Below are 15675 nucleotides of genomic sequence, written 5' to 3' on the forward strand. Positions count from 1 at the left end.
CCCCAGTACCGTGCCTTCTGTTCGAAGTTTAAATCCTTTATTGTAGTAACCAGGTTATGGACTTCAGGGCTGGAAAATATAGCCTACATTATGAAGCTTCTGCAAGATCACTGCAGTGTCAAGAAACACTGGTTACAAATGAATCTATGAACATTGTTGAAGTAATGTTTCAAAGAAAGCAGTCAACAATCAGCTTCTTACTTACAAAAAGTACAATTCATTGTGAGTTTTATAATACAGAAAATACTCATTCCCACATGAATATATAGACACTTGACCTTGGAAATGAATGACAGAAACATGGCATATGTTCTAGATGGTTCCTAGTGACACTAATAACGAAGGTAACGCTGTAGCACTTTTGTTAAACATGCAGGCAAGACCGTGTATTTACGATTACAGTTTTAACTTTTGATTTTGTAAAAGTCCTAAGGTTTAATGTAGGTCACAAAACAGGAGGTGATATGAGACAACTTCTAGGTGTCTAATATATCCAAAGATTTAAAAAGTCAAGTTTATTCAGTTAAGACATTGTCATGTTGGCTGCGTCCTCTTTCAAATGTACAAAACAATTTCTTTGAGGGATTTCATCATGAAAGTTCCTAACTGGAGAATGAACAAGAACAGTTGAGCATGTCTGAAAGTAACATACTTAACACTATGGAGTAAAAAATAACAATAGCACTTTGTCTAAATCGTAACATGCACATTGGTCATGGCAAACTTACATGAAATTTGAAGTGAAAAGATTTGTAGCTACTTGTAAACATCGATCAAGTTCATATTTTCATACATATTTTTTGTGTACAAAAACTGACCTCTAACTCCTGACTATCTCCAGGAATCTCAAAAGAGTTTTGGCGTTTGGGTGAATGAGCCAGCATGACTTAACTGTGGTGCCGCACTGAAGGAAGCACTTAAGTAAGCACTTAAGTAAGCTTCACTGACTCATATTTTAAGATATACTTGTCTGGATATCACAAAGTTGTTTCAAAGTTGTTTGACATAGCATGAGATTTATTTTGATCACAGTTTTCAAGCAAGCAATTTCATTTTTGACATGTGCCTATCAAGAACTACATGAGTCGTCTTTGCCTTTGGATAAAAGGGGCATTGTTAATATCAAGCCACTCTGGATCTAAAGAAATTCTTTCTTTTTTTTGCTGAACTGGGCGAGAGTATAGACAATTCTTTGAGAAGTTCATGAATGGCCTCTAGTCAGTAAGTCTCCAGTGAGTGCTAACTTTCCCCTTGTTTATTAGTTCTTAGTGTCCGCAGCTCGTCCTCCAGGTAGCTGATGCGGTCTATGAGGGCTGCACGGTCTGCCTGCACCCTCTGGTCAGCCTGGCCCCGAGCCTCCTGGATCTTCCTCTCATACCAGCGCTCCAGCTGTGAGGACACGGCCTCAAAGAAGTACTGGGTCACCTCCAGTGCGTGCATGTTGTCCCGTTCCTGGGCAAAAGTGGGTTCTGATGGTCGGTCCCCAAACACTTCAAGCGTCTTGGCCCCATCAGCAGGAATCAGCCCTGCACTCTTCTTGGCTTTTGATCGGCCTCGGGAGTGTCTCTTGTGGAACCTGCTGCTGTCTCTGCCCCGGTCGTGGTCGTGCCGGCTGTTGAAGCGGCGCTCTGTGGCTGGGGACAGGCTGCTGGCCCGGGCTGAGCTTGGACTGGGCCCTGCCCCGGGCTCCAGCAGGTCCACTTCCTGCACTTCTGGCTGTGGCCTCCGGGGGTCAGCAGAGAGCAGCGAGCGCTCCTTACGGCGTACCACACGGGGAGATGAAGGGAGGGACTTGTTCAGATATTGAGATGAGGGCTCAGGAAGGTGCTGCTTTTCATCTATTCAAAAATCAGAAGCAGACCAAAGAGACATTCATTCCATAGATACAATCAAGGAAGTTCAGTGTAATTGTAGCAAATGATGATTTCACATTATGACATAAAAGGGAAAGTACCAACACTGAACACACATGTTCTATTTAGGTTATATTCCCTCATTTACCCCAAAGGAAGTAAGAGAATAAAACACAAGGATTATATAAGGGTTACATAACCCCTATCTGCATGAGCAGAGATGCACTGAGGCTTGTGGCCTGGGTGTTAAAGAGTGAAATGAACCAGAAGGTCTGAACTGAGATCAGATGTTTTCTATCGTACCTGGAGAACTGTCCACCTGAACCACAAAATAATGGCTGGCTGAGCCCTCTTCAGGAGGGGCAGCAGGATGAGCGTTACTGCCCCCCTCAGCGGAGTCGGGCAGAGGTGTGCCAGCCAGGCAGTGGGCACTTCCTCTGGACAGGGTAGGCAATCCGTCAGAGTCTGCCTCACAGAGGGTGTCAGCCAGGGAAGAGGATCTGCGCAGCTTTCCATCTCCAGTGAAGCGCTTCTCCATGCGCTGGATCTTTGACAAGCACCAATTTTTCAGCTCATTCATAACTAATGCCTGCTTGAAAAAGCAAAGACCGATAATAAAAAGTTCAGACCACTGTTATATTAAGGGACTTTGTACACACATTTTAATCATCCGTTTCTATGGGCATTGTCAGTGTAACTTTCCTGTAAAAAAAACTCCCTAAAATGTCTCTAATTCCCAGTTCATAAAAAGTGACAGAAGCTGTAGAAAGTGTTACCTGTCTCTTTTCTCCTTCTACTCGTTCCACCGTGGCTCTCTGATCGATGCGATGAAGACACTCAGTCCGCTCTGCCGATACTCTCTCCGTGGTCATCTTATCCAAAGTTCGGATCTGAAAAGGGGGGCATGAATTCTGAAACTGTTCTCAGCACAGAAACATAACTTTTCAGCTACTCCATTCAACAGCAATTGAATGTAATAAGAGTATTCTATGTAAAGACAGAATATTCTGTAATCTTCTATGTCACAGGAGGAGTGTCTCTTGGCGAGTAACCATATAATAAGCGGGATAATGTATCCGCTGCGCGTCGGGGTCCTGTTCGCCCCGTTGGGATTTATTTTCCTATACTGACCGGCGGACTATACATTATCCCTTACTTAACCTGAGGCTGAATACCAAACCCCTTCAGACATCCCAGACTGTATTATGTATAGTTGTGCACACCTGGTGTTTGTTCTTGCGGTCCAGCTGCCCCATCTTGCTGTTCATCAGCTCCTGCATGGTGTGGAGCTCCGACTTCATCTCCTCTTTGGTGGCCTCCAGTTGGTTCTCCAGTTTGTTGATGAGGGGTTCACAACGGCAGCCATTGAGTGGGGCCTGGCATGGGAACAGAACTGTGAGCACTAGTCTTGCTTTGAGGAACCCACAGCTAAAGCCACAACAGCTCCTGGCCAGCAGCCAAGAGAGGGACTTGGCTCAGGGGTGTTACACATACCTGCATGATCTTGCCATCCTTGTTGCGGTAGAGGGTGTACAACTGGTAGGCCTTGTAGTTGTGGGGTGGGGGCAGGGGAGCCTGAGGGGAGGTGCCTCTCACCTTGCCCCTCTTCTTCTGGACGGGCTCACCACACTTGTTCTCACGCCGCGTGAGGGGGTCCGACAGGGAGGGCTGCATAAACACACACCTCTACTGTCAGTCCTTTATATCAAACGTGACGCCTACAGGTGACACAGAGTGGACCTACATCTCTTACTCAAACTCTGGGCGAAAGTGATCTGTTTTGGTATTCTTTATAAAGTGTGCTGGAGGGCCCCCGCGTGAGCCCCATGACTTGCCTTTTCTTTGGGCTTCTTATGCCGGCCCTTCTTTGTGGCCGCGTCTGGAGTCTCTGGAGGGTTGTTCTTTGTCTCTCTGCATCTGCGCACCACCTGGTCACTACTCTGTGTGTCATCGGCTGCTGATACACTTTCCTGTGGGAAACAACTACACGTATGAAATCGTCAAGGCCCACCAGACCAGATCCAATGTCTTAGAGGCATTATTAAGTTAGGCTTCACTATTAAATCAGTGAGTCTGAAAACAAGTTTTCAGTAAAGATCAAACAGTCTTCCACCACACAGAGGCCACAATGTCTTTCAGCTGCTAAAAGGTTAACTGGGATCTCTCCTATCAGACGGCCTTCCCACTTCAGTGAGCATGGAGGCCATGTCTCTGCCCCGAGGAAGACTGCCAACATGGAGAATGGGTCAGGACACCTGCTCTCTCTTCAGTCAAATACCTCCTCAATATAACTTGAAAAGAGAATACCTTTCAATTGGATGGTCCTTTGGAAATGTAAAACGTATTATACAGGTACCACAGACATTAAAGTTCTGTGACCCTGGTCATATGCCAAGTCAGACATTGAGGCCTCTTCTTTTCTCTTACCCCCTTACCTTACTAGGCAGCATTTCATCCCGCGGGACTGACTGCGCTCGCCGCTCAGCCTTCAGTTTATCTCGACGCTTCCTCACACTCCTGCCACGCGTGAAACTCTGGACCTGAGCAGTCAAAGATCAGAGGGAGAGGCTATACATCCCTGTGTTCTCCACAAAGTGTTTGGATCATACAGAGAGGCTATACATCCCTGTGTTCTCCACAAAGTGTTTGGATCATACAGAGAGGCTATACATCCCTGTGTTCTCCACAAAGTGTTTGGATCAGATGGAGAGGCTATACATCCCTGTGTTCTCCACAAAGGGTTTGGATCATACAGAGAGGCTATACATCCCTGTGTTCTCCACAAAGGGTTTGGATCAGATGGAGAGGCTATACATCCCTGTGTTCTCCACAAAGGGTTTGGATCAGATGGAGAGGCTATACATCCCTGTGTTCTCCACAAAGGGTTTGGATCAGTTGTTGAACCCCCTTTTTTTAAGCTACACCAACATTTATGCCCACATCTGTGTGTACTTGGATTAACCAGCCCAGTCATGACAATATAAGATGACAGTATATAATTATGCGTACTCTAGTACATTTTTAACACTGGTGTCTGTAAAGTTACATACATACATGAATACTGCAAGAGCTAGCACACATCCTTGTTGTTAGCGGTATGACAGCATGCGTTATGTGCTTACCTGAGGGGCCTTGGTAAGGAGAAGCGCCACTTCTGGGTTATTGTGTTCTCGTGCCTCGTCCAACGCAGTCAGACCTGCCTGTCACCAAAAAAGGACAAAAAAAGCACTAGCGTATCCAGTTTAAGAGTTCACATTTATGAGTGGCAAGTGATCTCAGGAGAAGTGACACATTTCAATATTAAACGTTAAGACTGTTTTTTTTTTTTCTTCCTAAAATCCCGCTTGCAAAAATGTCCCGAAGAGCCAAATGAGTGGCGACCCAATACCATGGAGTCATGGTGACACAGATGAGCGCTGACGTGAGGACTCGTTAACTGAGCCAATGTGGGAGCGTGGCTTTTACCGAGCGCCAGAGTTGGGCTGCACTGCCAGAGGCACTCACGTTGTTGCGGAGGCTGCTATCTGTCCCCGCCTCCAGAAGCAGGCGCACCGTCTTCTTGTGGCTAAGAGCAGCTGCCACATGCAGGGCTGAGTCCCCAGCCTGAGAACACACACACATCTGTCACACACCGTCCCTCATACAGAACACCCCAACTACGGGATATCTCCACCAATATGTGCAGCTTTAGGGACTTAAATATGTGCAGCTTTAGGAACTTCAAACGGTGATTTGAATAAAATGGTGAGTTACTAGGGACACTGAAATCTGCATGAAACTCTGCTTTGCAATTCCATTTTAGTGTGCAGGAGAGAAGACCACTGTCAACTGTTCTACCATGTACATTTTGTACATATGGAATTAAAAGACCAGTAACTATATGGAAATATAACAAATGTACAACATATCATATTCCTACTCAGCTTATCATTGGCAGTGGTAATAATGTATGTCCACCAAAGTTAGCTTTATCTGTAAGACATTAGAAGTAGAAATATCTATTTTCATTGTGCACCAACCTGATTCTTCTCGTTGACAGAACAGAATGCCCCCAAGAGGATCCTGATCATGGACACATGGTTGTAGCGCGCAGCAACATGCAGACACGTGTCCCCTCCCTGAGAAATATAGAAATATAAATATCACATGTACTGGGACCTCTCTGATGATTCACTGCACAGCTCTGCCTCTCGCTTGCATGAGGCAACTGGATCAGACGCTTAATTTTGGCTGTGTGTTTGTGTGTGTGTGTGTGTGTGTGTGTGTGTGTGTGTGTGTGTGTGTGTGTGTGTGTGTGTGTTCCCTCTTCACAGGAACTAGTGAGCCGTGAAGCGAGATTGTGTTTAAAATGCAGAGTGCACTTTTTCATAATTAAGTGCCCGACTACACCGTACAAAGGCTGCTCTAGAATTTGCAGACCCTGAAAGTCTTTTAGTCAGCCAGGGGTTTTACCCTGTCAGAGGACGGAGAAAGACTGGGAGAGACTGGGAGAGACTCACGTTGTTCCTGCTGTCTGGTCTGGAACCTCCTAGAAGCAACACTTTGGAACTCTGGGCATGACCATTCTGACAGGCCAGGTGTAGTGCTGTGTTCCCTGCCTGACACCAAAAACAGGAAGTGCTGATTTCAGGACTTTGTAAAATACAATCCAAAACTAACACGCCTGCTGAGTGTGCATGGACTAATATAGTCATGGGTGGAATATGATAATTAAAACACTGTGGTTGAGATAGCTCTGTATAAGGACATGGCATGCTTACTGTACCTTGTTTTTTGCATGAACATTGGCTCCAGCTTTGACCAGCAGTTTGACCGACTGACTGAAACCATGCCATGCGACTTCATGCAGTGCAGCGTTACCATCCTAGTGAGGAAGACAGAAACGTAGCGGGGTTATTTTGATTGTCAAAAGTTTAGAAAATCAAACAATTAAATACACAAATGAAATGCATGCAGTTAAGCATACTGCACGTGACTGCATAATCCGCAGTAGGCTATATAGGTCAATGTGCTTTTTGCCATAGTAAAGCCAACATAGTAAAGTCCATAGTATTTCTCTCACGTTAATCACACTACAGGCTATCTTTATGAACATGCCAGAAGTTTCTCAGGATGAGTGTTGATGACTGGTGTTTACCTTATCTTGTCTGTCCAAAGAACACCCTTCCTGAATGAGAGCAGAGATGACGTCACTATTTCCCACCACGGCTGCCCGTTGTAAGGCTGTCTGGTTACCCTGTCAACAACAGCCACATGAGATACTGTCAGTTCAACATCAGCAAGTATTTCGATGCCGTTCTATGTGAATCACTCGTCTTTGTGTTAATATGTTCAACAGCCTATGTTATTGAAGAGATTTGTGAATTGCAAATAGGCAACAAAGAAGAGTATACAAGCATACAAGCAGTTTGGAAATGTCACTGGAAATGAAAGACAGCAAGTCTTAACCATAAAGAACAGGCAAAAACCAGGCAGCCTTGCCTAAAAAAACACAGAGCACCTTCACATGAATATATAAAATGAATCCTTGCAAGGACAGAAACTTTAGAGCAGCACACCTTAAGCAGGCCCACATGTGGGAGACTAATGGTCACTGGCCACAGACTTAGACCAGAAGAGAAGCCATTCCCAGTGAGATAAGCAGCTTGTGAGGCAGCCAGAGAGCTATGAGGCAGGCAGCTGGAGAGGATAGAGCAGGGGGGGTGGGGATGGGGGAGATGGGGGGAGGAATCATAACCACAGGGCTCAGAGTGGCTTCTCTAACCTCCTCCTCACTCTCTGATCTTCCAGGCTCTCTCCAAGCCTTCCTCCTTCGCTGCCTCTCCTGCTGCTCCTGCTCCTCTCTGCCCCTGGCTCTGCACTCCCTCTGGAGCTCCATGGGCCTACTACTCTCTGAGCAGGAGCTCATGGACCAGGTGGACAGAATTTGGGCAAGCCAGTTATTACTGACTCCTGCTGATGGAGGTGTTAGGGCCTCCCCACATAGGGGGGGCCCCAGAGATGGGCCACTGGATCCTTCTAGCTCACAGTCAAAATAGTCCCACTCCAGACCACTGGAGGTCATTATTCGACTATTCAGATTGTCTACAGGAGAGGAAAGGGGGATGGGGTTTTCACAGGGAAGAAATAACTATGCCATCACAACCAAATGTTTGTTGATATTTTCCTTTTTTACTACAGAAAAGCAAAATCAGTCATCACAATGATTGCATTGAAATACTCGTACAATGTGCTGAAAGTTGAAAAAGTACATAATGCATAAGCAGTGATTGCTCTACAAGGCCATGTTAGTTTAAGGGGGTAGAAGCAGAGCAAAGACAGATGGCAGGTCAGATGAAACATGAAAAACATGAGCAGCAAGCAGTAAACACTTACATCGTCCTCAATGTCCAGATCACAGCCAGCCTTCAACAGAATGCGCACAACCTCGATGTGGCCCTTGTAGGCGGCCAGGTGCAGGGGAGTCCGGCCATACTGTGAAACACACAAACACAACTATAGTATCATCGCACACATGAGGTAGCATCACATACACTCAGTCCAATCCATCCTGTGCACAGGCCGGTGTGGACGGACAGGGGACAGGGGACAGTTGGACAGGGGACAGTTGGACCCCACTGCCTCATGGCCACATGGCAGCACTGTGGCGCCGACCAGGGCAATCTGTCACAGGCCAGACTCCATTTGTGTAATGAGATGCGAGTAAACAATCAAATGTTTAATCCATGATTTAAAAGAGGCACTGACCAGCTTGGCAGCGCTACATATAAACACACTCCCTTTCTCTCTCGCTCTCACACACACACACACACACACACACACACACACACACACACATTGACATGGCGTAGCCCTCTCTCACGGGTCAAGAGGCCAGGGGAGAGCAGCAGTGAGAGGGTGAGTCTGGCATCAGGGCTCTTTTAATTACCCCATAATAACACAAAGGATTTATGGATTACCCAGGGTATATTTACTCTAACCCATGGAAACCCTGTATCTGTAATTCTGAATATATAAACCGTTTTTTTTGTTTTGTTTTGAGGGCATTTAAGCCCATTCCCTTAGATTTAACACATAATCATACATTTGATTCCGACGTTCATGACCTGTATTCACTTCAGTGCTGAAAGCTTTCAACTGGACTCGGCTGGATAATGTAGAATGTGAAAATCTACCCTGTCACCTGTTGGTTTATTTTAGTCTACTAGTTGCAACTACCCTTTCTTCTTTCCATGTTTATATAGATTGAAATCAACATAATTTAAATGTTTTTGTAACACCTGCCGTGAATCCACACTGTGAGTGGGTCTCAATTACACTGGTGTCTTAGAAGCTCATTTGATCCCGAAAACAGCCTTGCCTCATGGCCATCCAGGCCAGAAACGCACCGAACTCCACCTGGGGAAAGCAGTTTGGCATTCATAGGTGCGGCACAACACCATTCACATGCATGGAGTCATGCTGGAGGTCAGGTTTCTCTTGGCACAGATCGGCTTGGAGGCATGCCATGACAACATCGTAGGTAAAAGCCACTCAAATGGGTGGGAGTCAACTGTCCCCAAGGTTACCAGAGTGGGTCCATTTTGTTGTACGCGGCCTGATTTAGGCCATACTATTCCGGCTGAGCTCTTAACTCTCTATGACCCCCTCTCTCCAAAGCCACTTATGGCCATTTTCACTCACAGCTCTCATCATACTCTGCCCCTAAACGGTTACTCTCCAGCTACCCAAATCAAACTCTGAAATTCAATCCGTATACTCACAGATTAAGGGTTTACCATGCATTCTCGTTGAAACTCATGAAATATTACAGACTTAAGCAGCACCAAAATACAGCTGGGCAAAGGCTAAATCCTAAATCACAGAAATAGGCTAAAATCTGTCAACATTGAGGCAACACTATACAGTGCAAATATAACAGACATCTAAGCATCTTGAAATAGGCACCAGACCATACAGGTTTCAGCTCAGAGGCCTACATTCACAATCATGATTTTGAAATCAGTGCTTTAAGCTGTTAAAGAGGTACTTATAATAGTTATATAATAGTTCTGGTGTTGTTCAAGGACATGTTTTGTCCCACAATCACTATGATGCTGAGCTCTTAACAGCTGTGACCTATAGGTTGGTAAATGTACTCGACCTCTCTGGTCTTCATGCCTTTATGCTTCCATAAATCTGTCGGTACTTGCCAAGGGCTGTTGGTACATGCCAATCTTCTAAGGGGCATGACAGCATGAACTCACATTTAAACTCTTACCTTGAAATAAAATTCCAAAAATTAAACCTAAATAACATTTTATTGCAAGATGTTTAATATTTTTCACGAAACAACCTTTTGTACCACGTGGTTGTACGACAGTTGGTGAACATCAATGAATGCATCCATCTCTATCTCTAAAAGCCATCATCATCATAATCATCACAAAAATGCTACAGAACAACTCAGTATGCCTAATACAATGTGTTCAACACTAGACTATTGTTGTGCATTTACTTTAAATCTTTTGACTATATTCATATGACATCTCAAATCTAATTTCAAGGCTTTTGAGTGTCTTTTATATACACATTTAGAGGGTAGGACACGGTTACTGTCACTGTGCTGAACAATGAACAATCACATTCTCAACACAACTCAAGTAGCACATTACTTTTTACAACTAACATTACAACAAAGTCATCTTCCCAAGAGGCAGAACCCAAAAGCATGCATGTGCTGACAGAGACAACACATCATGGACGAGTTCCTGATGCTGTTCCTACAGACACACACACATTTGGCATACTGTTCCTACAGACACACACACATTTGGCATGCTGTTCCTACAGCCACACACACACATTTGGCATGCTGTTCCTACCGACACACACACATTTGTCATGCTGTTCCTACCGACACACACACATTTGTCCTTTTCCCCGTCTGTTCTACAAACAGCCCATCCTGTAGAGGCCCTCAATCCCCTTGCTATTATTTATTTATCAGAAGGCTTCTTGTTTGCTTCACCATCTCAGTTACTGGGGCGCAGTATCAAAAACTAGGGTCAGATAAGAATCAAAAGAGCCGGTAAGAAATGAACATCCTTAGATCATTACCACTGGCCTTTGCCACTCTCCTTATCAGACTGTAAAGAACAGACATCAGGCACAATCACGTGTATACCATCATTACCTCAGTTTAAAAGAAAGCAAGTTTTGCCTGAAATAAAGACGATGTGCTCAAAACACCTCCTATTCAGTGTCAACTATCTCAGAGTGAAAACAAGCAACCACACCAAGTACAGACCAGTGAACCCAACTCACTTTCCCAGAGTGCACCTGACAACCTACTCACCTTTGTGACAGCAACTTTGGCACCCTTGTTGATGAGCTGGACCACATTGTCAGCCTGGCCCTTGTGTGAGGCTACGAGGAGGCGCTCCGAAAGTGCAAGGACCGTAGCAGCATCCTGCTGGCTCATGAAGCAGGGAGGGAGGGAGGGAGGGCGTCTCCAGACACAGGGGGACCCTGGGACCTCTACCTCATGACCAGCTCAGGGGGACGAGACGGGGACACGTGGAGGGAACGAGGAGTGGACGTTGACTGTGTGACGCTCCCAGAGTCCCACTCTCATGCCCTCCTCTGAGCCTGCAGGAGAACAGGAAGCACATGTGCTTATTAAAGCCAGTGGGCTCACAGATCACTCTGCCAAACAGGAAAAGGGGAAGTGAAGGAAGAATCGGGTGGATATTTAAAGAGGGATGTCATCGTTTGAATCCGGTGCAATGGTTCCACATTGTGAGGATAGAAGAAACATATGAGGTTTTGTACATTTGTATAAGGGTAGTGGTTTCTATACACATAATGTCTATGGAGGTTAGGTGGAACCTCATATTACCACAGTTGAATTTAGTGTCTTCCAGGTTCAGCATTGAATTGCAGGGTGCCGTTGGGCAGAATTAGAAACAAAATGTTGCCCAACTTATAAAGATCCAACTGCAGACAGTTGATAGGGACTACTGCAGTTGCCTGTCAGTGTGTAGGCAACCTCAGGCTAAATGAGTCATAGGAAGAAGGCTGTCTTTTCAGAGGTGCTTCAGCTGAGTCGCTACTGTCATTACAACATATCAACATGTTCAGTTGTCAATGCTGTCAGCCTTCCCACTGAAGCAGATCACCAGGCCCAAACACCCTTTCACAGCAGATCAGCAGGCCCAAACACCCTTTCACATCCGATCACCAGGCCCAAACACCCTTTCACATCAGATCACCAGGCCCAAACACCCTTTCACAGCCGATCACCAGGCCCAAACACCCTTTCACAGCAGATCACCAGGCCCAAACACCCTTTCACATCCGATCAGCAGGCCTAAACACCCTTTCACATCAGATCAGCAGGCCCAAACACCCTTTCACATCCGATCAGCAGGTCCAAACACCCTTTCACAGCAGATCATCAGGCCCAAAAACCCTTTCACATCCGCTTTTCCAACTCAATTCCTTTGGTGTAATAACAGGAAGCCATCCATGCAGTTGTGGAAAGCTGTTTTCACTCAGCATGTTGAGGTTGATTAGGTTACTGTTATCTGAGTACTACACATATCACATTAAAAAAACTCCTTAATTTAAATATTTTCTTTTTTCTTCTGGAAATGCCTTTTAGCAAAAGCATATAATACATTTGATGTATCTTCCTTAAATAAAGGTATAATACTTTCCACTATTGAGCTATCTGGTGTCAATTTAAATGTGAAAAGGTCAATTTATATGTGAAATTTAAAGATACGCCTCTATTAGCAAAATAGTTAAAAAAAACTCTTGGTTTGTCATTCTGGTTTTTCAGACATTGTCTCCAATAGTATGTGGGTGATCGGTTAACTAGTGTCCTCCACCTGCTCTCTCATTAGGCCTCATTGTTAATGCTGCTCCTTTAAGGCTTCAATGGAGACCACAGGAAAAGAGCCTAATTATGGAACAGCAAGGAATCTCAATTCACCACTTGCTCCACTGAATTCCAATGAACAAAACTTCCCTCCTGCTTTCGGCATCTAGCCAAGTAAATTGGCGTAATAGTTAACAATTCATGTTGGTCTGTATGGGTAGGGAGGGGATTTCTAAATACCACCTGTGACAGTTTCCTTTGAAGGGTTATCTCAAATATGCAGCCTCCCGAGCAGCTATAGACCATATGTTGGTTGATAACGCTAGAAAACCTATTTCTTTTGACAGGGTTGAAACCCTGCATACCATTACAATCCTTCCAGACCAGCAACAGTGATGCAACAGTATATTACCGAGATGCACAGACATTGATGAGCATATTTCTCATGTTTCTGGATTAGTCTGTTGCATTGACCCATTCCTGCATCATTCCTGACCCATTGACCCATCCCTGCGTCATTCCTGACCCATTCCTGTGGTACTGATAGCACTGACTTCTGAACAGGTTCAATGATTTGATGGTTTGGTGTGGAAGGGTCAGCCTCTGCAGAAGGTCTGGTTTTCATCAGTGAGAGTTGAACACAGTTACTCCCAGGCCCCGGCTCCTTCAAGAGCACTGTCTGGCCCCAATTAATAGGATTAGCGTGGGAGATCGTTGGTGTGTTATACAGTGCCTTGATAAGCGTGGGAGATGGTTGGTGTGTTATACAGTGCCTAGATTAGCATGGGAGATGGTTGGTGTGTTATACAGTGCCTAGATTAGCGTGGGAGATGGTTGGTGTGTTACACAGTGCCTAGATTAGCATGGGACATGGTTGGTGTGTTATACAGTGCCTAGATTGAGGCCGGGTTCCCCAGGGGTACCTCTAATCCTGGGCTGGCCAAAGCTGTGCGGTGACGGTGCTTTGAAATAGAACTCACCATGTACCTACATCTTGTCTTTCATTTCACTTGCTCCTACATGCTCAGTGGCAGGTGACTTTCTCCATTTCATAATAATGTAGCTAGCTAACATAGCTAGTAACCGAAGAGTTTATGACCAGGTGAAGGTCATTTTCTTACAGAAAGTTTCCATTTAGAATGACTCTATCAGTCAGGATACTTATATAAAGCTGACACCAAGATTGTCCAAACTGAACAATTGGAAACAAAACAATAATACTCATCTCTACTGATCCTGGGAGGTGTGCTTCACACCCTTCTATTTTCAATGAGAATTCTAATTCTCAGACTCTCAGACACTTTACTCTTTTGGAGAGATGCCAGCAAATCTGGGCCATTAATGATATCAAGAAAGAAATCTGGCTTTGTTGTAGAGCAAAAGGGAAAAATGGTATTTATGTCATGTTATTTGAGTGACTCCACACAAACGCCTGTTTTTCTATCCTCGTCACATACTGTATGTAAGAATTAGGCCTTACTTGCTAATCAGCTCTCACAGCTCACAAGCACCTCGTACTACTAAAGCTTTTTTTAAAAGCTAAATATTTTGAAATGTTGAGCTCCATTCTGTCCTTAACATTTATTCGGAAGGTAAGAAGCTCACTGTGACCCATTTTCATGTGAATGTCCATTGTTCAGCCTAAATCTGGTAGGGAAGAAGCATGCTGACTGAAAACAACTCTTGAGGCAATTCTGCATTGACAAATACAGTAATGACTGATAATAAACACACTTTACAGTTGATATGTGTATTTTTAATGGTCAGAAAAAGAGTATGATTCACCCGAATCCAGTTCCCTTCCAAAGAGTCAGCTTTGAGAAAACCAGGGGAACATTATAACACAGATGAGTAAACAGAAATACTACACCATATTATCAAGGACCAAAAAAACTGTGAATTATTCAATATTTCAGAATGAAATGCATTCCCTAACCCTATTCTTTAAAAAAATATTTCTATGCACAGCAAGTCTGTGTCAGTGTATTCCTGAAATTATCAAATAATTGCCACAAGTGTGAGTCTACCTTAACTTTGCACTACTCTACTAAACTCCTCTAATTGACAAGATATTATCAATGGAAATCCATTAAAAGCCCCTTTGACGTGAAGTTTCAAATCTGCAAAATATCACTGCTCTTATAACATCATAAAGGCCAACAGTATTTTGCTATTGACTTGCAGGATGACATTTTTCATCCATAAAAAAGAAATGACTAATAATGGTTTGTGCTGAAAATTGTTCTGTGCACTGAACTCATGTAAGTGCACTACACTTAGCAACAGAAGCTATGTGATTGGAATGAGAGCAAATCCTTGAAGCTAACATTTGAAAGACTGTCCCCTGCCAGCAGATAAATGAATGAGATTAAGGAGGGAAATTCTTTGCTTTGCCCCCTCTGCATTCTTAAGGAATCTCCATAAGAGCTCTGTTCAGTCAGACAGAAACACAAAAGCAAGCAGAGCTGCAGTGGAGCGCAGCTAGGCAACAAGCCTTTTGTGAAAAGCTTTCAAGAACGCAGGAAGACTGTTAAAACACACACACACACACACAAAACACAAAACACCAAGCTCCCATGCCCCCCTCAGCGGGCTGAGATTAATCAAAAATGTTCTATCAGAGAGATGAAAATATTTTGAGAAAGAGTCAGAAATTACCATGACTCCTCAGTCATTTCCTAGCCATTGCCTTGCCCCCTGATATACTGTATGCTTTGGTGTGTTTCTGTCAGCCCTCAGGAGACCGCACAGAAAAACTGAGGTGAAGTGTACTGAACTTTCTGAACAACTGAGGCATTTTTATATCTTAACAAATCATGATTGCAGTCACCATTGTCACAAGCTATAAGAACACCTGAATTCGCCAAAATGAAAGAGTCAGGATAGTTAGCGAACACATGAATAACCCTACACAGAGATCACTTGAATGTTGCGTCGCAGATCACTTGAGCATTGTTG

The 15675-nt window shown here is 44.4% G+C and overlaps 1 protein-coding gene across 2 annotated transcripts; it reads right to left on the bottom strand.

The window, feature by feature from the left end:
- Positions 1–6: 6 nt before the first annotated feature.
- Positions 7–11492, bottom strand: ankrd6b (ankyrin repeat domain 6b). Of its 2 annotated transcripts, none has more exons than XM_031581855.2 (15): positions 11191–11492; positions 8229–8327; positions 6991–7089; positions 6619–6717; positions 6353–6451; positions 5873–5971; positions 5358–5456; positions 4976–5053; positions 4289–4393; positions 3689–3823; positions 3348–3521; positions 3077–3229; positions 2630–2743; positions 2157–2442; positions 7–1838 (listed from the first exon to the last, which is right to left on the bottom strand). In XM_031581855.2, the coding sequence occupies exons 1-15, from the start codon at positions 11314–11316 to the stop codon at positions 1240–1242; spliced, it is 2364 nt and encodes a 787-aa protein (XP_031437715.1). In that variant the 5' UTR covers positions 11317–11492; the 3' UTR covers positions 7–1239. The 2 variants fall into 2 exon arrangements, with proteins under 2 accessions (XP_031437715.1, XP_031437714.1); XM_031581854.2 differs by having other exon boundaries at positions 2157–2445; positions 11191–11491.
- Between the last annotated feature and the right edge of the window lie 4183 nt (positions 11493–15675).

Source organism: Clupea harengus, chromosome 15 (assembly GCF_900700415.2).
Source record: "Clupea harengus chromosome 15, Ch_v2.0.2, whole genome shotgun sequence".
In the NCBI taxonomy this organism is placed as follows: Eukaryota; Metazoa; Chordata; class Actinopteri; order Clupeiformes; family Clupeidae; genus Clupea; species Clupea harengus.

Coding starts and splice junctions, on each gene's coding strand:
- ankrd6b (XM_031581854.2), bottom strand. CDS start 11,316: ATGAGCCAGCAGGATGCTGCTACGGTCCTTGCACTTTCGGAGCGCCTC. Junction 6,452..6,618: donor ATGTTCATGCAAAAAACAAG/GTACAGTAAGCA, acceptor TTTTGGTGTCAG/GCAGGGAACACAGCACTACA. Junction 5,972..6,352: donor GACCAGACAGCAGGAACAAC/GTGAGTCTCTCC, acceptor TATATTTCTCAG/GGAGGGGACACGTGTCTGCA.